Raw genomic sequence first — 24,454 nt, 5'->3', positions numbered from 1 at the left:
TCTCTCTGTCTCTCCCTCTCTCTGTCTCTCCCTTTCTCTCTGTCTGTCTCTCTCGCTCTGTCTGTCTCTCTCGCTCTGTCTGTCTCTCTCGCTCTGTCTGTCTCTCTCGCTCTGTCTGTCTCTCTCGCTCTGTCTGTCTCTCTCGCTCTGTCTGTCTCTCTCGCTCTGTCTGTCTCTCTCGCTCTGTCTCGCACTCGCTCTGTCCTTTCTTTAAAATTGGGTCAATCACAGGTTTACAAACAGTTTCCCTGCTGTCTTTATTTCATCTTTGATTTCTCTTTAACCATATTTTTCGAACAAACTTGAGAGTAAGGATGACCTTCACTGGGAGTCCATTTAGAAAAACAAGAGAGATTATTTTGTAAGAAGCTGCAGATGTTGGAAATCTAAATTAAAGAACAGAAAATGGTGGAAACACACACTGTAAAGGAGAAGAACACCATGCTGAGGTTAAAATGATATCCGGTCATGTAATAATTCTGTCACCTTTGAACCGCTGCATGTTCTAAACTATTCAACAGGGCAAAGGAAACAGCAAGCGGAGGAAGACAACAAAAGGTAACGAACGTCGAAACCGTTAACATTGCAATTTTCTCCTGGTCGTTCTGCCGCTGGCTGATGCCGAGCCCCTGCCTACTGTTACATTTCTCTCTCTCTCTCTCTCTCTCTCCAGGCTCAGTTTGAATCCGTGCACCTTGTCCTCCAGCTTAGCGGCGAAGCTAGTGGTCTCGCTTACAAACCTAGGTGAGCTTCCGAGACTGAAACATTACTGATTATTTTGGGCTATCCGGTCAGGCGTGGCCTTTGGTGCATCGAGTCGGAGCACAGGGACACCGTACAGTCCAGTGGGTTGACAGTTGCAGTTTCCCCACACTATGAGCTCTGAGAACTGAACCATGCTGTTGTGGGGAAGGCTGCCACGCGGAGGCCACTACTTCCTCCTTGTCGGGGGCGGTGGGGGGGAAGCAAAGGGAAGTCGGATATTGTGGGCTGCTCTCTGACTTTGGTCTTAGAGCACCGTTTGCATCTACGTGGGAGCAGAGCTCCATCCCATCATTGTGCTTGGGGTACGTGTATGGTCGTGGGAGACGCTGGGGGAAATCGAATGATGCAGCGCAGAAGGAGGCCATTCGGCCCACCGTGCCTGCACCGCCTCTTTGGTAGGGCTATCCAATTAGTCCCACTGCCCTGCTCTTACCCCATAGCTCTGCAAATTTTTCCTTTTTAAGTATATGTCCAATTCCCTTTTGAAAGTTACTATTGACTCTCAACACCACCCTTTCAGACAATGATAAAATATGTAAATCCAGTGGCACAGAACCCCAATGCCGTGCGGTAGTATGTGGATTTACATTTACCGTTTGCTACTTCGAGTTCCTTTTTCATTTGTGCCAGCCTTACCGTCGTCTCCTCTCCTGAAGACGTTGACTCCTTGTTCAGGGCAATTCAACTGGTGCCGGGCACCCCCTCGGACCTTGTGTCAAGTGGCTGTCATCTACATGTTGAAGAGTGTCGGGTGGCTGTTCGAATGTGGGGTGCATCACAGTGGGGCCCGCTCCTGTGGTTGCCGAGTTTCCACATGCCGGCTGAGGCCATTTGTAGCGCATCTACTGCCATCCCAGCTTCAATCAGCCATTTCAGCGCAGATGGGGATCAAACTTGGGGCATTGCTAATCTGTGTGGTGCAACTCAGCAATGAAGAAGCTTGCTGAGCCGTTAGGTGTGTCCCCTGAGCTCTTTGCCTTAACCGTGCTGTGTTTGGGAGACATACATCCCCCAAAGGAAAAAACTGCAGTGTTGTTGGGCTTCAAAGGGAAATACAGGAAACTTTGGTTTATCCGGAGGTTGTATGTCCGGAAACCTCGATCTACCGGCAGAAATCAGGAGCCATTTTGTTAGGTTTTTTTTTCTTCTCGTGGCTTTGTTTTCAACAGTCGGGCTCTGGAAAGTCTCTCTGAAGCTGTTGCTAAGCTACAGAGACGCTTCCAAGGTACGGGCCGACTGTTTACAAGCTGTTGCTAAGCAACAGTGTTTGTTGTCAGATACGGAGATGAAAACCTCCGTATGCTTCAACATTAACTTTGTATGTCCGGCAGTTTTGATAGATCGGCAACAGCTCGGTCCCGTCGGTGCCGGATATCACAAAGTTTCCTGCACCAGTCCGAGTAAGAGGCTTTGTGCGTTTGTGTGTGAACCAGTTGTTTGTCTATTCACGGCCTTCGTAAAGGAGGGACATCCAGCCTAAATGTCACATGTGTTGTATTACTTTCCTAGGATTCACCTTGAAGGACTTGGAATCTGTTCCCTTTGGGGTTGCGCTCCCTATACGGGATGCCATTTATCACTGCCGTGAGCAGCCTTCCTCCGATTGGTCTGAAGCGGCCTGTTCGCTTATTGGACGGCAGGACCTTTCCAAACAGGCACGCGAAGGAAACCTGCACAAGACAAAATCCGTAGGTTCATGCTACGTTTTCTGGCAGTCTGAGCTGTCTCTGAATGCTCAACTATGAATTTAGTTTTAATGAAAAAATTAAATGCCATTCCTTCATAACTTAGATGTTGAATTTGTGCAGAAATGTACGTCGGAACTGGTGGCATTTCTTGTGAAGTAGCTGCAAGTAAGAGGCATCCAAATCTGAAATTACCATAAAATCTGGCATATAATGCGCAACCTCACACACGTGACCCTCTCACCTGAGATATGAGGCCCTTGTATTTAAAATGCTGTGGAAATTTTTTATTTTTTATTTTTTTATAGAGTGTATACCCTTTGCACTTGGACCCTTGCCTCTGAATCGGAAGGTTCAGGTTTGAGCCTCATGTTCCACGTCCCTTGGGTATAGGGGAACAGATGATGGTTTGAATTTTACATTGTGTGGTATGATCAGCTTCAGCTACAGTAATGGTTCTGGGACCTTCAAAGGCAGGCAGGTCCAAGAGATGCCGAGGGAGGGTTGAGGCGATACTAAGGAAGGGTCCAAGAAATGCTGAGCGAGGGTCCAAAGCAGTAGCTTCAGTATAGAGAAACTTATGAAATATATTGAGATAATGGCCGTATAAATCTAAATAAAAACAGAAAATGCTGGAGATACTCAGCAGGTCAGGCAGCATCTGTGGAGGGAGAAACAGAGTTAACGTTTCAGGTCGATGACTTTTCATCAGAACTGGAAGAAGTTACAGGTGAACAGCTTTTAAGCAAGAACAGAGCCAGGGAAAAGGGGGCAGATAAAGAACAAGGGAAGAGGTCTGTGATAGGGTGGAAGGCAGGAGAGATTAACTGACAAAAGGAGGTGATAATGAGACAAATATAGAAATAAAAAGCAGATACTGCTGGAAACACTCCAGGTTGGCAACATCTGTGGAGAGAGAAGCAGGGCTGGCGGTTTAGGCTGATGATCTTTCGTCAGAACAGAAATAAATGATGGGTCCAGAAGAGGTGTAAATGGTTACAGCAGAATAGCCGAGAGGGAGGGAAGCATGGGAAAGCGGTATCAATCTAGCCTTGTTGCTGGAGAGGCAATGATTACGTTAAATTGAAACTGGTGAATGTTGAAGGTTACGAATAGCTGTGTATGGAATAATTGATTTCTCCAACATGATAATACATGGAATAACTAAACCACTCCACCGATGTGACCTCAAACTACCGATTATAGATGACTGTATTGTTTCATCAAAAACAACTATTGTACTCCTGAACATCTGTCTATTCGTCCTCGGCCACTCAACTCATGGCCAAGGTTGAGGGGCTCCTACTCCGAGATCTGCAGCCTTCCTGCTGTTTGTATATTCCCCTCTTTTCTCTGCCACTTTTCTCTCTCTCCTTGTCCTGAAGGCGTTGACTCCTGGCCAGGGTACAGTTCCACGAGCTCTGCTCAAGCAACACTACCTTGCCCAAGTGGTCAATGTTCGTATGTGAATCTCAGCTGAGTGACAGCTGCCTACTGCAGGGGGAGGACAGGCTACACAGGAAAGCCCTGTCTTGTCCAAACCTCATGTCCGCATATACACACTTCCAGCAGGGCTCACTGAAAACTGATCAGCAGCAGGAGTCTTGGGAATTTATCCCCTTCCCTAATCCAGGGCACTGAGGCTAATTTTAAACCCCCCCCCCAGATCAGGTAACTCAGCACAGACACAGGATTCACCACCTTAATCAACTGAGCCATGATGCGACTGCAAACAATTCCTCTTTGAAGTGTCCAGAAACTGCTGTCTGCTAATCTGCTCTCATTTGTAGGCTATTGGCCACTTGTTGCTATCTGACGGAGCCCCTGGAAATGAAGCTGAGGAGGAGGAAGATGGAATGAATGACATGAATCAGGATTTGATGTCCTTAATCTGGAATGAAGATCTGCGTGTTCAGGAGGTGCGACGTCTCCTTCAGAGCACGCACCCTGTACGTGTTAATGTTGTACAGATGCCGGAAGTGAGTGACCATGAGTATATTGAGGAGAAAGAAAACAGGTAAAACACACACACACACACACACACACACGCTTAATTTTCACAAAGCTCATTCCAGTTGCAATTGTCACAGTTTTATAAACTTGCGGGTTGGTGCCGTGAGAGCACACTGGAGCCCCCGGCGTGGCGTGTGATGGGAGTAGTGGAGCATGGGTCTATGTCCCCAATCCACCAGGCAGATCTCGGCGCGTAGCCTCTGAGGGATGGCAAGTGGAGGACAGGAATTTCACCCATTGGTGAATGGAGGGAAGGGAACGATCGAGAGGGAGAATGATTCTGTGCTCTAGAGGGAGAATGATTCTGTGCTGTCTTTGAACATCTCCTTGCAGCGGAGTTTCTGAGCAGTGTTTGTGAACGCCTTGGAGTCGGTGGTCTGCCTGCTTCCTCAGCTCGATCAAAGAGCTGGTACATACATGATGGGCTCAATGGCCTCGTCTCTGCTGCGAACGTCTCTGGTTCTAAAATAATAAGATCCAAGAAAGGGAGAATATATCACAAAAATTAGTCATAACATGAGTGCCATTGTGACCTATTGATTAATTTGTGGAGATAATCACTTGGCAGTACAAGTGGGCAAAAATTGGGTCGCGCCCTCTGTGGGGCGCTAACTTCGCCGGGGTGCTACTTTTAGAGCCCCGAAAAAGTTAGCTAGCACCCCCGTGCCCGAAATTCAGTGGTAGCATCCCAAGCAGGAGGCAGGACACTACTGGAAGTGCTCCCCCTCCCTCTGGGGCGCTCCCAGGGAATATCGCGGCACTACGTGCAGCAGCACCACGGTGCACGTCGCGCCGCGGTACTACAAGCTCTCCTCCCCTTTATTAAAGGGGATGGGCCTTGCACAGCGCAATCCGTGGCCCAGCTGGGCCACCAGGGATCGGGGGGCCGGGCTCACTGAGCGCAGCCGGCACTCCATGGAGGAACGGCAGAGGGGGCAGGTGCTGGCACGCGGCCAGCAAAAAAAAATGACCGCCCGGCACCTGCCCTTTAATTATCGACCCCCGGTCGCACGTACGCCCCCCTGACCCTGTCGAACATAGCGTCTGGTGGTAAGTCAGGGGGTGCGACCGAAGTTTGTGGCCGGGGCGCGAGCTGGATGCTGCGCACAGCGATGACATCATTGCCGGAGGCGCAACGCCGCGGAGCGCTACCGCCATCGCTAACCTCCCGCTGAATTTCACGGGAGGAGTTAGTGGCGCCGCACCCGGGCGCTAGTTGCTTTGCGCCTCTTTGGGCGCTAACGGGAGGCACAAAACAACCGAATTTTACCCCCAAGGTGTTGTGCTAGGCGTGGTTTTCTGATGGAATAATGAGTGATTCTCCAGCAGGGGTCAGCTCTCACCTCTGATTGAGAAGATTGTGGGTTTAAGGCCCACTCTAGAGATTTAAGCACAAAATCTAGGCTGGCACTTCAGTGTCACTGAGGGGGTGCTGTCTTTCAGATAAACCAAGTCCCCTCAGGTGGACGTTAAAGATGCCATGACTCTATTTCGAAGAAGAGCAGGGGAGTTTTCCCCAGTTGCCTGGCCAATATTTATCCCTCAACCAACACCTAAAACCGATTATGTGGGCATTATCTGATTGCTGTTTGTGGGACCTTGCTGTGTGCAAATTGGTTGCCGCGTTGCCTACATTACAACAGTTTTAAAAAATTCATTCACGGGATGTGGGCGTCGCTGGAATGGCCGGCATTTATTGCCCATCCCTAATTTCCCTTGAAGGTGAGCCACCTTCTTAAACCGCTGCAGTCCATGTGGTCTGCCACAGCGGTTTGATATAACTGAGTGGTTTGCTAGGCCATTTCAGAGGGCAGTTAAGAGTCAACCACATTGCTGTGGGTCTGGAGTTACACATAGGCCAGCCCGGATATGGACGGCAGATTTCCTTCCCTGGGCTTTTAACGATAATCCAGTAGTTACATGGTCACCATTACTGATGCTAGCTTTTTATTCCAGATTTATTTAACTGAATTTAAATTCCCCAGCTGCCGTGGTGGGATTAGAACTCATGTCTCCGGATCATTAGTCCAGACTTTTGGATTATTAGTCCAGTAACATAACCACTATGCTACTGTTCGCTAAACAGTGACTACACTTCAACAGTACTTCATTGGCTGTAAAGCGCTTTGGGACGTCCTGACATGATGAGAGACGCTATATAAACACAGTTCTTTTGTTCTATGAATGAGACCTAAAGTCAGCATTTCCTTTTCTTTACCAGCCTCTTCTGCCATCAGTTTTCTCCTTGAAGGCATCGACCCCAGGCTGGGTTATGTTTCCACTGGTGCTAGTCACCCTCCAGCGCCTTCGCCAAGTGACCATTCTTAATTTGTGAGCCCAGACATGATTGGTGGCAGGTGATTCAACCGTGAGGGGAGCCTCATCGCCAAATTCACTCTTGCCCTCCCCTAACGCCCCCGCACGAACCTCCAGTAGAAATCGGGAGTGCAACACCTGGCTGAGATGAACTAATCTGGCACAGACCGGGGATTGAACCTGTGACCTTCCTGTTCGGTACGGTTCGACTACTCATTGCTATAACCAGTGGTTACACCAAATTGGGAGAATCGAACTGAAACGTTTTAATCTGAACCTTGTTTTTGACAGATCTATTTACTTTCTGTGGTTTGGGCAGGGCTCTGACACAATGCACACCTCAGCAGAGCAGTTTATTGAATTCCAATAAACAGGATATTACTGGCCTGCCCTTTTGTTCACCTCATCTTGACTCACAAATGAAACGCATTCCTGGTGGAAATTTTGGAATTTCCCCCTCCCCTCTTTCCTTCCACCTCCATCGCCCCCCTGCCCAGCCTCCCCCTCCCAAACACGACCCCCCCCCCCCCCCAACCACTTGGCTTGTAAAATGAAGCCACTAATTTCTGCTTTATAATGCAGCCATTTTGAGAGGGGAAAACTAACCTGTATTGCAAACTGTGACAAGGGATCATATTATGGCACCAATATTGTGAATCTATTTTTTAGAGAGATGTTTAGTATTTTCCCTCCGATTTTGAGGCTAGGTCAATTGAAAATTTCAAAACTGATTTGGGTAATTTTTTTTCTGAGGCAAGGGTATTAAGGGTTACGGAACCCAGGCAGGTAGATGGAGTTGAGATGCAGATCTGCCATTCAATTAGATCATGGTTGAACAGGCGTGAGGGGGTGAATGGCCTGCTCCTGTTCCTGTGTTCCTTGCTCGATGCACCATTGCCTGGCCGCATTGGCAGGCAAGTTCCCTGCGCCGGTCTCTGGCAGTGCAGATTTCCAGTTGGCCACTAGGGAGTGTGCAAGCGCACCCTCCAGTAACAGTGCCGTTGATTTTTTTTTTCCATTCCTTCCTGGATAGAAAACTCTTCCTCCTTTCGAGCAGGATCTGTGTGTGGGTGCGGACAGGAATGGAGGGGCGGGTTTCTGTGTGTAGATGTACAGAGGGGAAGGGCAAATTGTGGGTTTGAATGTGGGGCCTACAATCTGTTGGAGGACCAATGCACCACACCACCCTGTTCTTCATCACTATTGTCCTGCATATCTTTACAGCTAAGTTATCCTGATATAACACACAACTTTTTTTTTTTTTTTAATTAAAGAAGGCAAAAGAGCAAGTTCTTTGTGCATGAGATAATCATTAGTCAGGATAGGGGAGTCCAAAACCAGGGGCCATAAATACAAGATAGCCACTAATAAATCCAATTGGGAATTCAGGAGAAACTTCTTTACCCAGAGAGTGGTTAGAATGTGGAACTTGCTCCCACAAGGAGTAATTGAGGCGACAAGCAGAGATGCATTTAAGGGGAAGTTAGATAATGCATGAGGGTGAAAGAAATAGAGGGATAATGCATGAGGGTGAAAGAAGTAGAAGGATATACTGCTGGGGTTAGATGAAGCAAATAGAGTTGGAGGAGGCTCATATGGAGCATAAACACCGGCATAGACTGGTTGGACGAATGGCCTGTTTGTGTGCTGTAAATTCCTTTGTAATTCTATGTAAAGGATGGCCAGTAAAGAGCCAGAGATAGGTCATTGCTTTTTTTTTGCTCTTGTATATGCCTGCACGATATGGTCACTGTATATAATAGGAGTCAATATACTGTTACACCTTGCAATTTATTTTCCAGTATCCATTACTTTTATTGTATAATCCAAGTGTTTTTTTCTTGGGGCAGGTTGCTACAGCTGTGCCAACGAACCATGGCGCTTCCTGCAGGAAGAGGGATGTTCACACTGTTTTCCTACCATCCGGTGCCAACTGAGCCGCTTCCTATTCCAAAGTTAAATCTGACCGGTATGTATTTCTCATTCAAACCTGTTAAGTGTAGTGTTTTTTAAATTGTTACGGTGGTGTTCACTTTGTTGTCTTTCCTGGAAATCAGCTGGTTTTGCTTATTGTAACAGGTTGTATGGAAATCTGCCTGCCACCTCACTGAAACGGTTAGGTTGCCGCACTGTCCTTTCACCTTGGTTTCATCAGGGTTTGGATCCGGACTAATACCGACAGTCGGCCCTCTCTGCTGGTTATAGACGTCTTCTGTGTAACAGGCTTGGGCAATCTCAACTCAGTGCTTAGTGGGTGAGAGACCACAGCGCAAAACTGCCTTCATTCATTCAAAGTTAACTGACGCACACCGGCAATCTTGTTTCAGATAAATCATGACTATGACTGATAAGCTGCAGTTGGGTTTAGGGTTACAGTATGCTATTAAATTTGAAGCACCTTTCAACCTGTGCTCGTTCCTCCCCCTCCTTCCCCTCTTTTCTCCTCTTCTGCCCTATTCTCTTCCTTTCCCCTTCTTTCCCTCCCCTTCTTTCCCTCCCCCCCCCCCCCCCCTTGCAGCCCCCACCCCTCTTCCAACCCCGTGCCCCTCTGAATATGAAATGATGGGTATAGGACAAGTCCGTTTATTACTGGGTTGACATAATTAATATTCGGGGATGAATTTTAACAATTGATTGGCACTGGCCATTCTGATTATCACTTCAGGCTGATGGATTTTTTTGTCTCTTAATTTAATTTTGATGCCAAGTCAAAACATTTAACGGTTACAGATTTTTATAATATTTATTTATTTATTTATATTTATATATATAAACATATGAAATGGTTTTGCTTTTAAATGACTTTTCAAATGTGGTTGTATGGTCTCATTTGGTTAAAAGCAGATTTGTTACTCTGCAATGTGCTTGTGCCCCTGAGTACAGTATTTGCATAGAATCGGATTGTACTGTATGACACTTTCCTGTGGCAATATTTGGTTATAACGTTTGGTTTGACATCTGCGGTGAGTCGCAAAATATTTGGGCAGTGGAAAAAAAATCAAAAATTTTAAATCCTTCAAAATATGACTCGTGCACCTCGGAGTATTTCCTGCATTGGATTTTTTGTGTGCCGCTGCGCTCAATCATTCAAGAATCTACTGAAGAATCTAGAAAAAATTTGCATGCGGCAGATGAAATTCAATACTGATAAGTGGTGCGTCCGTGAAGAAAATGTTTGATGAACGGCGATGAGCTAGCTATGGGAACAAGTTTTTCATTTGTTCTCAGGCTGTGGGATGCATTTAGTGGAATAGAAGATTATGCTGATAGGGTTAGATGAAAAGGGGTGGGAGAAGGCTCGTGTGGAGCATAAACACCGGCATGGACCAATTGGGTCAAATGGCCTGTTTCTGTGCTGTAGATGCGATGTCATTCTAGTGGCCCTGAGAAGGTGACGGTGGGCCGCCTTGAACCGCTGTGGTCCTTGTGCCTATGGTGCTCCCACAATGCTGCTTGGTGTGGAATTCCAGCATATTGACCCAACAACGATGAATATGTCCAAGTCAGGATGCTGTGTGACTTGAAAGAGATCTGATTAAGTGAATGCTTATACCTTGTCATTGTGGGCCAGCAGTCAACAAAGCAAACTGAATGCAGTGCCGAGTTATGCGGCAAATCAGTAGAGTACAAGCTTGAGGTCATCAGACTGAATCGGTGTAGCACGCTGGTCAAGCCACTCTTCGAGCACTGAGTTTAGTTCTGGTCAGCTAACATGCAAGGGAAACCTCTATATCCTGGAAGCAGTGGAGAGAAGGATAATAAGTCCCGTTCACCCATCACCGTTGTGCTCGCTGACCTACATTGGCTCCCAGTCCAACAATGCCTTGAATTTAAAATTCTCATTCTTCTGTTCAAATCCCTCCATGGTCTCACCCCTCCCTATCTCTGTAACCTCTTACAGCCCAACAACCCTCCGAAATCTGCGCTTCCCCCAATTCTGGCCCCATGCGCATCCCTGATTTTCATCACTGCACCGTTGGCAGCCGTGCCTTCAGCTGCCGAGGCCCTAAGCTCTGGAATTCCCTCCCTAAATCTCTCCGCCTCTCTTTCCTCCTTCAAGGCGCTCCTTAAAACCTACCTCTTTGACCAAGCTTTTCGTCACCTGTCCTAATGTCTCCTTCTTTGGCTTTGTGTCAATTTTTGTTCTATAACGCTCCTGTGAAGCTCCTGGGGACGTTTTACTACAGTAAAGGCGCTATAAATGAATTTTTTGCATCTGTGTTCACTATGGAGAAAGACGATGCAGACATAGAAATCGGGCAAGGGGACTGTGACATACTTGAACATATTAGCATCGAGAGGGAGGAGGTGCTAGCGGTTTTAGCAGGCCAAAAAGTGGATAAATCCCCAGGCCCGGACGAGATGTATCCCAGGCTGCTGTGGGAGGCAAAGGAGGAGATTGCAGGGGCTCTGACACAAATTTTCAGAACCTCTCTGGCCACAGGGGATGTACCAGAGGACTGGAGAACAGCTAATGTAGTACCATTATACAAGAAGGGTAGCAGGGATAAACCAGGGAATTACAGGCCAGTGAGCCTAACATCTGTGGTAGGGAAATTATTGGAAAAAATTCTGAGGGACAAAATTAGTCTCCACTTGGAGAGGCAAGGATTAATCGGGGATAATCAGCATGGCTTTGTCAAGGGTAAATCATGTCTGACAAATCTGATTGAATTTTTCGAGGGGGTGACTTGGGGGGGTGGATGAGGGAAATGCTGTGGATGTGGTTTACATGGACTTCAGTAAAGCTTTTGACAATGTCCCGCATAGGAGACTGGTCAAGAAGGTAAGAGCCCATGGGATCCAGAGTGCCTTGGCGCGTTGGATCCTAAACTGGCTGAGTGGCAGGAGGCAGAGGGTGATGGTCGAAGGTTGCTTTTGTGACTGGAAGCCTGTGTCCAGTGGGGTACCTCAGGGATCGGTGCTGGGTCCCTTGTTGTTTGTGATCTACATAAATGATTTGGATAAGAATGTAAAAGGTATGATCAGTAAGTTCGCAGATGACACGAAAATTGGTGGGGTGGTAAATTGCGAGGAGGAAAGCCTCAGGCTACAGGACGATATAAACGGGTTGGTCAGATGGGCGGAAAAGTGGCAAATGGAATTTAACCCTGAAAAGTGCGAGGTGATGCATTTTGGACGGACAAATAAGGCAAGGGAATACACAATGAGTGGTAGGACCCCAGGAAGTACAGAGGGTCAGAGGGACCTTGGTGTACATGTACATAGATCCCTGAAGGCAGCGGAACAGGTAGATAAGGTGGTTAAAAAGGCATATGGGATACTTGCCTTCATTAGCCGAGGCATAGAATATAAGAGCAGGGAGGTTATGATGGAGCTGTACAAAACGCTGGTGAGGCCACAGCTGGAGTACTGTGTGCAGTTCTGGTCACCTCACTATAGGAAGGATGTGATTGCTTTGGAGAGGGTGCAGAGAAGATTCACCAGGATGTTACCTGGGATGGAGCGCCTCAGCTATGAAGAAAGACTAAACAGGCTGGGGTTGTTTTCCTTGGAGCAAAGAAGGCTGAGGGGGGACCTGATTGAGGTGTACAAAATGATGAGGGGCATAGATAGGGTAGACAAAGAGGAACTTTTCCCCTTAGTAGGGGGGTCAATAACAAGGGGGCATAGATTCAGGGTAAGGGGCAGGAGATTTAGAGGGGATTTGAGGAGGAACTTTTTCACCCAGAGGGTGGTTGGAATGTGGAACTCAATGCCTAAAAGGGTGGTAGAGGCAGGAACCCTCAACATTCAAGAAGCATTTGGATGAGCACTTGAAATGCCATTGCATACAAGGCTATGGACCAAATGCTGGAAAATGGGATTACACTGGACAGGGATGGATGGGCGGCACAGACACGATGGGCCGAAGGGCCTCTTTCTGTGCTGTAAAACTCTATGACTCTATATAAATGCACGTTGTTGATTCCTTGTGTCAGCGGGCTTGACTTAGGAGGAGAGGTTTAGAGAAACTGACTCTTTACTCTTGAAAGGAGGCAATTAAGAGTGTACTTTATAGAGGTTATATAAGATAATAAGTGGAATAGAAAAGGTTAACCCAAAGCACTGATTCAAGTTAAACAGCGACTGTAGCACAAGGTGTAAAAAGGTACCAAGTGATTAAGGGCAAGTTCAGGATTCATGCCAGGGTTTACACACTGATGACCTGAGCAGCGAGTTCTCGAGGTTGACCCTCAGTCTGTATTGTTATAGCTAACCTCAAGCCAGGACGATGGGTAAGTGTTGTGATAATTAGCTTCAGTCGTCCCTGAGCGGGGAAATTGGGTTCCTGCTCTAAATTGGGATTGGCTGTGATACCCTGCCCCTAAGGTCGAACAGCCCGCTGATGTTCACCGTCGAGGCTCACACATGACTAATTGCCACTGGCCCAAGGGCCCTGGAACCAGAGAGATGGGGAAATATTTTACTAAGTACCACATAGAAGGCTGGTTAACAAAATTGAGGCTCATGGAATAGGTGGGTCAGGGGCAGCTTGGATAAGGAATTGGCTTAAGGACAGAAAACAACGAGTTGTCGTAAATGGCTGTTTTTCAGACTGGAGGATGGTAGACAGGTGTTCCCCAAGGGTCAGTGCTGGGGCCACTGCTTTTTTTGATATATATTTAAATGACCTGGATTTTGAAATGCAGAGTAGAATTTCTAAATTTGCCGATGACACCAAACTTGGGGGTGTGGCAAACTGTGAGGATGATACCAATCGACTGCAACAGGACATAGCAAGGCTAGCAGAATGGCCAGACAAGTGGTAGATGGAATTTAATACAGAGAAGTGTGAGTTGATGCATTTTGGCAGAAGGAACAGGGAGAGGCAATATACACTTAATGGCACAGTTTTAAAGTGTGCAGGGACAGAGGGACCTGGGAGTTAATGTGCATAGGTCCCTGAAGGTGGCAGGACATATTGAGAGAGTGGTTAGCAAAGCATATGGGATCTTGGACTTCATAAATAGAGGTATTGAGTACAAAAGTAGAGAAGTTATGCTGAATCTGGAGTATTGCATCCAGTTTTGGTCACCACACTTTAGGAAGGATGTGAAGACCCTTGAGAGGGTGCAGAGGAGATTTACCAGAATGGTTTCGGCGATGGGGGATCTTAGCTACAAGGACAGGTTGGAGAAGCTGGATTTGTTTTCATTAGAGCAAAGGAGGTTGAGGGGTGATTTGATAGAGGTGTACAAGATTATGACGGGTTTGGATAGGCTAGACGAGGAAAAGCTGTTCCCACTAGTTGATGGTGCAAGGACTAGGGGACACAGATTTAAGGTTTTGGGCAAGAGATACGGGGGGGTGGTGTGAGGAAAAACTTTTTTACGCAGCGAGTGGTGAGGACCTGGAACTCGCTGCCGACGGAAGTGGTAGAAGCGGAGACACTCAATGTTTTCATGGGGAGACCGGATAGGCACTTGAGGGAAATAAACTTACAGGATTACCGGGATAGAGCGGGGGAAAGGGACTGACTGGATTGCTCTACAGAGAGCCGGCACGGACTCAATGGGCCAAATGGCCTCCTGTGCCATTATGACTCCATGACTTTATGAATATGAGCAACCTGATGGTTCATTTTACTTGATAAATATGCAAACTTCCTTCTGTGCTATCTGGGGAGTGCAAAGCAAATGCTTGTACAGGTTGAGCGTCCAAAATCCAGAGTTCGGAATGTTCCAGAATCCGGACTCCGGGACAATTGGTGGCAGGGTCGTCTGGAATCTGTAAAATGTTCCGGAATCCGGACACCCTGTCAAACCGCAACCTGGGTCCATGCATTTCCGGACTCGGAACGTGTTTCTGATGTCCGAAGTCCGGAAACGCCCCAGCCCAGGTTGTGATATTTCCGGACTGCGGACATTAGAAACACGTTCCGAAGTCCGGAAAAACACAAAAACCAGCTCGGCCTCGGTCCCGAGGTTGCCGGATTCGGGACGCTCAGCTTGTAGTACCATAAATATTACAGCTTGTCCTGACTTGACCCAGTTCAAAAAACATGGTGATAGCTTTTGAACAAAATGGTCACTATTGCATCACACCGGCTTCTAAGAGCAGCTTTTGGGATTGTAATATATTGTGTGTCAGCTGTGGCTCCGTGGGTAGCACACTCGCCTCTGAGTCAGAAGGTTGTGGGTTCGAGTCCCACTCCAGGGATTTGAGCACATAAAGCTAGGCTGACACTGCAGTGCAGTGCTGAGGGAGTGCTGTCTTTCGGATGAGACATTAAACCGAGGCCCCGTCTGCCCTGTCGGGTGGACGTAAAAGATCGAAGAAGAGCAGGGGAGTTATCCCTGGTGTCCTGGCCAATATTTATCCCTCAATCAACATAACAAATGATTTTCTGGCCATTATCACATTGCTGCTTGTGGGAGCTTGCTGTGCGCAAATTGGCTGCCGTGTATCCCACATTACAGCAGTGACTACACTCCAAAAAATACTTCATTGGCTGTAAAGCGCTTTGAGACGTCCGGTGGTCGTGAAAGGCATTATAGAAATGCAAGTCTTTCTTCTTATAAATAGCTGTTTAGAAAAAGATAGTTTAAAACTGTGAAAATATGAATTTTTAAAACATGACATAAAAGCACTGGGAAAACAGGCATGCATTGTAAATATATCTAGTCTGTGAGCAGGAGAGAGGGAGTAGCACTGGAACATTTGGTCCATGTCTGGAGGCAGGGAGTGGAACACTCTGGAGTGAGGCGGTATCTTGAGAGGGAGGAAGGGCCCAGCAGAGTTGGCTGAAGTGCCCTGATTGAAGGACTAAAGAAATGGGAAGGGGTGGGGAAGGAAATAGGGAGCTATCATAAAATAAAAGTGGTTGTAATTTTATTTCCAATTGTCTGGTTGATCTGTGGTCTCACATGGAGGCTCACAACAATACTACCTCACCGTCACAGACATAAGATATTCTATCATTCAGATTAATCTTGACGAAGAGTTTGCCCGCGGGAGACTGGGAGCCGAGCATTTCTTCACGTCGTTGCTTTGCTCGAGCTGTGGCTTTTACTTCCGTGTGTTTCGATTTAACAGTGTGGCTTCACTTCATGGAACAGGACCAACAATACCAACAGGGAAAAAGAAAGACTTGCATTTATTTAGCGCCTTTCACAACCTCCGGATGTCCCAAGCGCTTTACAGCCAATGAATTACCTTTTGAAGTGGAGTCACTGTTGTAATGTAGGAAACGCCACAGCCAATTTGCGCACAGCAAGCTCCCACAAACAGCAATGTGATGATGACCAGATCATTTGTTACACTGATGTTGGTTGAGGGATAAATATTGGCCAGGACACCAGGGATCTTTTGTGATTATCTGAGAAGGCAGACAAAGGGCCTCGGTTTAATGTTTCATCTGAAAGACGGCACCTCCGACAGTGCAGCACTCCCTCAGTACTGTGTCAGCCTTGGATTATGTGCACAAGTCTCCCAGTGTCAATGTCCAACACTGTTACAGGAAAGTTCCATCTACTTTTGCCCAAAAATATTCATTGACCTCACCCTCAGAAGACCACTTCTACTACACCATCTAGAATATTCCATTTCTCAGACCAGCATTTCCTGCGACTTCTCGTGACAGTGACTTAGGACGTAGTGCCAATTGTGTTAAATGAAAGGCAGTTTTGTGCTGTGTACTCTAGGAACCTGAATAGGACTGACCAAACTCATTCCACAGTGTGCTCTTGCAACTATCGAAATCCTCTTTCATCCCATCATTTTGGACTGGATCCAAATCCAGCGTCCAGAGGTTGGAGGGCGAAGTGCTAATACTCTCTCACCGTTCCCCCTATTTTAGATGTTCTAAATGCTGCTTGTTGAATCTTGCAGTTGATGCAGCGTCCCCTCCTGCAGTGTAAAACACATTCTGCCTCTAATTATATTTCTGTTTGATTTAAGGCCCTTCTTAAAACCCATCTCCTAATATCTGCTTCTTTGGCTTGGCGTCCATTTTTCTTTGTCTGGTTGCACTTCAGTGAAGCACCTTCAGAGGCTTTTCTATCTTAATGGTGCTGTATAAATGCAAGTGTCTGTTGCATTATTACAACAGTGACTACACTTAAAGTACTTCATTAGCTGTGAAGCGCCTTGGGACATTTTACTACGTTAAAGATGCTATATAAATGCAAGTTGTTGTTGAGGTTGTGATAGATGCAATATAAATGCATGTCTTTGAGCATAAATGCCGGCATGGACTGGTTGGGCCGAATGGCCTATTTCTGTGCTGTATATTCCATGTAATTATTCTATTTTACTTGAAGCGTTTTGCTATAAGCTGTTGGTGAGAACGAATCCATTGTTTCCCATGCTAATTGGCATTGTGCGGTGTTGTCTCTGATTATAAGGGCGAGCACCTCCTCGAAACACGACCGTTGACCTGAACAGCGGGAACATTGATGTGCCGCCCAACATGGCCAGCTGGGCCAGCTTCCACAATGGGGTGGCGGCTGGACTGAAGATCGCCCCGGCTTCCCAGATAGACTCTGCCTGGATCGTGTACAACCGACAGAAAAACACCGAGCTGACCAACGAGTACGCCGGCTTGCTAATGGCGCTGGGGCTCAATGGCCACCTGAGCAAGCTGACGACGATGAGCATTCACGACTACCTCAGTAAGGTAGGCGACGAGCGTGCAGAAAATGTTCCCCCCCCCCCCCCCCCATCCTCCTTCGTGGCAACTCCTGCGTCATGATGGATTGAAGCAGGGTGTCTGGCACATTGGTTAAATCAGCCAAATCACTGGTACTTCAGGTATTAAACTCCTCCCAGTCGGGGCACAGCTTTCCTGTCTACTTGTGATTTCCAGTGCAGAAACTCTTTTTGAAATTATGTTGTAGCAGATATTTGTGAGCTATTTTAATGGTGACTAGAATTATCTGAGGAGCCTTGCCTGACTCATCTTGGTAAAGTTGACATGTAACGGAGATTTACGCACCAGGGCTCAGTCCCTGGATTCTTCTGGCTCAGCTGATCTCCGCCAGGTGACCTCGGAGCCCATGGGCTCGGGGCATGCAAAGCCGGCCAAGGTCCCTGATCCTGGCTTCTACCTGGTGACTCTTGCTTGGAATTGGAAGTTCATGGGTGAGGGCAGGACGAGGCTCGGCTGCCAGGACCCTAACGGCCGATTAGCCCGTCGAGAGCCAATCTTTAGGGCAATGCACAATTCCTGGTCACTTTCATGCACAATTGGTGATCACTTGAGCGAGGTATCGGGGGTTGTAGGGGACAGGGGGTGATAGCCACTGCCTGTTGGACTCGTATCACAGCAAGGTTCAGGAACTTTGTAAGAGGAAAGGAGGAAATTGGCATGGAGAGGGCGGGGAGTGGCGGGCGGGTGGGGGGGGAATAAAATAAGAGTAAAATAAAGGCTGAGGTTGAAGCTGTGGTTAAAAAGGTAGGGCGTTTATTACTATTGACAGAATTGTCCCTCTATTGAGTCAGTAAGCATGCATATGGTGCAAGCTGCTTTCTGGCACTTTTAGGGACAGTATTATTTCATCCGTCAAGTCCTGGTGTCATGCGCCTGAACTGAATCAACACTCAACAACTTATTTAATATGCCCTTTTTTAAAATTTAAGTTTAGTTTCATTTTAGCATTACCTCTTTTGTGGGTTTTATCTCTGTTTTAGCATGTCTTCAATCACATTTTTAATCATTAAATCCTGTTTGTATTTGTTTGTCCAATTTATGTTATTTAAAAAAAAATAGAGTTGCAGATCTGTGAGTTTTCCGAAGAAAGGCGCCAGCTTGAGTTTGTGTTTTTTCATAGGGGGTTGGACACGTTTTGGTTACAAAACCTTTTGCAGACCAGAATCAAAAATTGATATCACACAGTTAGAACATAAGAACATAAGAAATAGGAGCAGGAGTAGGCCATACGGCCCCTCGGGCCTGCTCCGCCATTCAATAGGATCATGGCTGATTTGAATCTAGACTCACGTCCACTTCCCTGCCCTCTCCCCGTAACCCCTAATTCCCTTATCTGCTAGGACAATGTCTATCTCCATTTTAAATTTATTTAATGTTGCAGCTTCCACAGCTCTCTGGGGTAGCAAATTCCATAGATTTACTACCCTCTGAGTGAAGAAGTTTCTCCTCATCTCAGTTTTGAAAGGGCAGCCCCTTATTCTAAGATTATGCCCCCTAGTTCTAATCTCACCCATCAGTGGAAACATCCTCACCGCATCCACCCGATCAAGGCCCCTCACAATCTTATATGTTTCGATAAGATCGCCCCTCATTCTTCTGAACTCCAATGAGTAGAGTTCCAACCTACTCAACCTTTCCTCATACGTCAACCTCCTCATCTCTGGAATCAACCGAGTGAACCTTCTCTGAACCGCCTCGAGAGCAAGTATATCTTTTCTTAAATCTGGAAACCAAAACTGCACGCAGTATTCCAGGTGTGGCCTCACCAATACCCTGTATAACTGCAGCAAGACTTCCCTGTTTTTATACTCCATCCCCCTTGCAATAAAAGCCAAGATTCCATTGGCCTTCCTGATCACCTGCTGTACCTGCATAATAACCTTCTGTGTTTCATGCACCAGGACCCCCAGATCCCTTTGTACTGTAGCACTTTGCAGTTTCTCTCCATTTAGATAATAACTTGCTCTTTGATTTTTTCTGCCAAAGTGCATAACCTCACACTTTCCAACATTATATTGCATCTGCCAAATCTCTGCCCACTCACTTAGCCTGTCTATGTCCTTTTGCAGGTTTTTTATGCCCTCCTCACTCACTGCTTTCCCTCCCATCTTTGTATCGTCGGCAAACTTGGATATGTTGCACTCGGTCCCTTCCTCCAAATCATTAATATAGATTGTAAAGAGTTGGGGTCCCAGCACTGACCCCTGCGGAACACCACTAGTTACTGATTGCCAGCCCGAGAACGAACCATTTATCCCAACTCTTTGTTTTCTGTTAGATAGCCAATCTTCCACCCATGCCAGTATATTACCCCCAATCCTGTGATTTTTTATCTTGATCAGTAATCTTTTGTGTGGAACCTTGTCAAATGCCTTTTGGAAGTCCAAATACACTAATCCACTGGTTCCCCTTTATCCACCCTGTATGTTACGTCCTCAAAGAATTCGAGCAAATTTGTCAAACATGACTTCCCCGATACAAGACTCCCAAAACAAGTGCTCTACTCTGAGCTCCGACACAGCAAGAGAGCCCCAGGTGGGCAGAGGAAACGCTTCAAGGACACCCTCAAAGCTTCCTTGAAAATGTGCAACATCCCCACCGACACCTGGGAATCCCTGGCCCAAGACCACACAAAGTGGAGGAGAAGCATCCGGGAAGGCGCCGAACACCTCGAGTCTCTTCGCCGGGAGCAAGCGGAAGCCAAGCGCAAACAGCGCAAGGAGCTCACGTCAACCCAAGCACCTCACTGTGGTAAACCACTGTTTGTATTCCACTGTGTACATGTCTGTACATGCCTCGGCTGACTCCTCCCACGAGTCCAGGTATAAAGGTGACTGCTCCACAGTCCCTCTGTATTCTGGACTGGTCGACCACTCGAGGCACACCTTCATTCTCTTGTTAATAAAAGCCTGTTAGTTACTCGCTTAACCTCAGTCTTTTGAGTAATTGATAGCGCATCAATTTTATTAACAAGATTTTTTATAATGGAGAAGATCCTCACACCAGCATGCCTGGACTTAGACCATCGGGAGGCGGACGCATCCACCAAGTTTGCTCACTGGCTTAAATGCTTTGAAAAATTCCTGATCGCCTCCGCTGCAACGGTCAAATCGGATGAGGACAAACTGGATGTCCTGACCTCCAAAGTGAACCACCGAGCGTACTCGGTCATCCAGGACGCGACCTCGTACACGGCTGCTCTCAAGCTCCTCAAGGACCAGTACACGCGCCCAGTGAACGAGGTGTATGCCAGGCACCTCCTGGGGAGTCATAAACAACAACCTGGGGAATCGACCGAGGAATACCTTCAGGCACTGTCTGTGCTTGGCCGGGCCTGTGGTTGTAAGGATGTAAAGGCCGCCGTGTACACAGAGGAACTTATCCGGGACGCTTTTGTAGCGGGCCACAGATCCAATTACACCCGACAGCGACTGTTGGAGCAGAGTGACCTCGACCTCAACAAGGCCTCTGAACTCGCGCTATCATTGGACGCAGCCTACCGGGGCATGGATGCCTACTCCTCTGCACCGTGGACGCCGCGGGGAACAACAGCCTGGGACACGGTAGGACCGTCTCATAGCGCCGTGCCACCCCAGCCACATCCCAGCAACGGCCCAACTACCGCAGCAGTGTCCCAAGGCCAGAAATGCTACTTCTGTGGCCAGGCCAAACACCCCAGAGCACGCTGCCCGGCGAAAAATGCGATCTGCTCGGGCTGCGGGAAGAAGGGACACTACGCCAGCGCCCGCAGGGCCAAAGCCACCCCGAACCCCAGCAGCGCCGCGTGCGGGCCGCCATCTTGGGCCTCGCCAGCCATGTGCGAACCACCGGAACAGCAGCCATTTTGGACGCCTCCAGCCACATGGGGATCATGGACGCCGCCATCTTGGACGCCAGCCGCCATCTTGGCCCCCAACACCGCCTCATCTGATACCCGCAACGACACACCGACCCCTACGCTGGCCTCCGTTACGCTGGACCAAGCGAGACCGCACCAACTGGCCCGGTCCACAATGGACATTAAGGTAAATGGTCACAAAACAATCTGCCTTTTTGACTCTGGGAGCACGGAGAGCTTCATCCACCCCGACACGGTGCGGCGTTGCTCTCTCCCAGTCCTGCCTGCGCACCAGCGAATTTCTATGGCCTCCGAGTCCCAGTCGGCGGACATTGGCGGCTACTGCGTGGTGACACTCTTAGTAGACGGGACTGTGTACGATAATTTTAAACTTCTGGTCCTGCCCCACCTCTGCGCTGCCGTCCTACTGGGGTTGGATTTTCAGTGCCACCTTAAAAGTGTTACGATGGCGTACGGTGGACCCCTCCCCCCACTCACAGTCCGCAGCCAGCAGCTCCCAAATTGCCCGCCGCGCACCAGGTGCAACCTCTCCACACTCAGAGTCCCCCCCCCCCCCACTGTTTGCTAACCTCACCCCCGACTGTAAGCCATCGCCACAAAGAGCAGGCGATACAGTGCCGGGGACAGGGTTTTCATTAAAACCGAAGTGGAGCGGCTCCTGAAGGAGAGGATTATTGAGGGCAGCACCAGCCCCTGGCGAGCCCAGGTTGTGGTCGTTAAGACCGGCGAGAAGCAGCGCCTGGTCATCGACTACAGCCAGACAATAAATCGCTACACCCTGCTGGACGCTTACCCACTCCCCCGCATAGCTGATATGGTCAACCAGATCGCGCAGTACCGCGTCTTCTCGACCATTGACCTGAAATCAGCGTACCACCGGCTCCCTATCCGTCCTGAGGACCGCCAGTATACTGCCTTTGAGGCAAACGGCCGCCTCTATCACTTCCTTAGGGTTCCCTTTGGCGTCACCAACGGGGTCTCCGTCTTCCAAAGGGAGATGGACCGGATGGTCGATCAAAATGCGTTGCAGGCCACTTTCCCATATCTGGACAATGTGACCATCTGCGGCCATGACTTGCAGGACCATGACGCAAACCTCGAAAAATTCCTCTGCACCGCCCAACTCCTGAACCTGACGTATAACAAGGAGAAGTGCATATTCCGCACAACCCGCCTCGCCATCCTTGGCTGTGTTGTGGAACACGGAGTCATCGGTCCCGACCCTGACCGGATGCGTCCCCTTATGGAACTCCCACTGCCTCAAGGCCCTGAAGAGGTGCCTCGGGTTTTTCTCCTATTACGCCCAGTGGGTCCCCTACTATGCGGACAAGGCCCATCCGCTGATCAAGTCCACCTCTTTTCCCTTGACGGCAGAGGCCCGCTTAGCCTTCCACCGTATCAAGGAAGACATTGCCAAAGCCACCATGCACGCAGTGGACGAATCCATCCCCTTCCAGGTGGAAAGCGACGCGTCCGACTTTGTCCTGGCCGCTACCCTTAATCAGGTGGGGAGACCCGTGGCCTTCTTTTCACGAACCCTCCAGGGCCCGGAGACCAGACACTCCGCTGTTGAGAAGGAGGCCCAGGCTATTGTGGAGGCTGTGCGTCATTGGAGGCACTACCTGGCCGGAAAACGATTTACCCTGCTCACTGACCAGCGTTCAGTTGCTTTTATGTTTAACAACAAGCAGAGGGGCAAAATCAAAAACGACAAGATCTTGAGGTGGAGAATCGAACTTTCCACCTACAATTACGAGATCTTGTACCGGCCCGGGAAGCTCAATGAACCCCCGGATGCTCTATCGCGTGGCACCTGCGCCAGCGCGCAGATCGATAGACTGCGGGCCCTCCACAATGACCTCTGCCACCCGGGGGTCACCAGGTTCTTCCACTTCATCAAGGCCCGCAACCTGCCTTACTCCATTGAGGAGGTCAGGACCATGACCAGGAACTGCCAAGTCTGCGCTGAGTGCAAACCGCACTTTTATAGACCAGACAGGGCTCACCTGATAAAAGCCACTCGCCCCTTCGAGCGCCTGAGCGTTGATTTTAAAGGGCCTCTCCCCTCCTCCGACCGTAATGTGTACTTCCTCAACATTATTGATGAGTACTCCCGTTTCCCATTCGCCATCCCCTGCCCGGACATGACCAGTGCCACGGTCATTAAATGTCTGAACGACCTCTTCACCCTGTTCGGTTTCCCCAGCTATATCCATAGCGACCGGGGCTCATCGTTTATGAGCGACGAACTCCGCCAGTACCTGCTCGCTAGGGGTATTGCCACAAGCAGGACCACCAGTTACAACCCCCGGGGGAACGGACAGGTGGAAAGAGAGAATGCGACAGTTTGGAAGGCCGCCCTGCTAGCCTTAAAGTCTAGGGGCCTTCCAACCTCCCGCTGGCAGGATGTGCTCCCTGATGCGCTCCACTCTATTCGGTCACTGCTCTGCACTGCCACTAACGCCACCCCTCATGAGAAAATGTTTGTCTTCCCAAGGAAGTCCACATCGGGGACATCGCTACCGCCATGGCTGACGTCCCCAGGGCCGGTCCTACTGAGAAGACACGTGAGGACCCATAAAACGGACCCCCTGGTCGAGAGGGTCGACCTCCTCCACGCCAACCCCCAGTACGCTTACATTGCGTACCCGGACGGGCGGGAGGACACAGTCTCCATACGAGACCTCGCACCCTCGGGGGCCCCAGTAACCCACTACCCACTACCACCACCCACCCCCCCCCCCCCCCCCCAACGATCCAATATCCAACCCCAGCAGACGGCACGCCTGGGCCCCGCGACCCGCTCGACACCCATGAGGACTACACACCAGTGCCCCAGCCTACGCGGGACTCGACGCCGGAAGCTTCACTACCCCTGCCGTCGCCACGTCGATCACCGCGGCAGACAAGACCTCCGGAGAGACTCCAATACACAAACTTTTAATACACTTCACCCCGCCGGACTCATTTTTAAACAAGGGGTGAATGTGGTAAACCACTGTTTGTATTCCACTGTGTACATATCTGTACATGCCTCGGCTGACTCCTCCCACGAGTCCAGGTATAAAGGTGACTGCTCCACAGTCCCTCTGTACTCTGGACTGGTCGACCACTTGAGGCACACCTTCATTCTCTTGTTAATAAAAGCCTGTTAGTTACTCG

At 48.7% G+C, this 24,454-nt stretch overlaps 1 protein-coding gene across 4 annotated transcripts in view; it reads left to right on the top strand.

Annotated features, from left to right (window-relative positions):
- Positions 1-24,454, top strand: part of anapc1 (anaphase promoting complex subunit 1) — a 234,040-nt gene that overhangs the window by 81,261 nt on the left and 128,325 nt on the right. For all 4 annotated transcript variants that reach the window (XM_085997868.1, XM_085997869.1, XM_085997866.1 and 1 more), the window contains exons 23-28: positions 522-558; positions 674-744; positions 2,275-2,453; positions 4,241-4,467; positions 8,630-8,748; positions 17,129-17,400. In XM_085997868.1, coding sequence (XP_085853994.1) covers positions 522-558; positions 674-744; positions 2,275-2,453; positions 4,241-4,467; positions 8,630-8,748; positions 17,129-17,400 — 905 coding nt within the window. The remainder of the gene's footprint in view (positions 1-521; positions 559-673; positions 745-2,274; positions 2,454-4,240; positions 4,468-8,629; positions 8,749-17,128; positions 17,401-24,454) is intronic.

This window comes from Somniosus microcephalus, chromosome 9 (assembly GCF_052327205.1).
Source record: "Somniosus microcephalus isolate GS21.2 chromosome 9, FLI_Smic_1.0, whole genome shotgun sequence".
Lineage (NCBI taxonomy): Eukaryota > Metazoa > Chordata > Chondrichthyes > Squaliformes > Somniosidae > Somniosus > Somniosus microcephalus.
The sequence above is the reverse complement of the archived record's forward strand: the minus strand, read 5'-3'. Positions and strand labels throughout refer to the sequence as shown.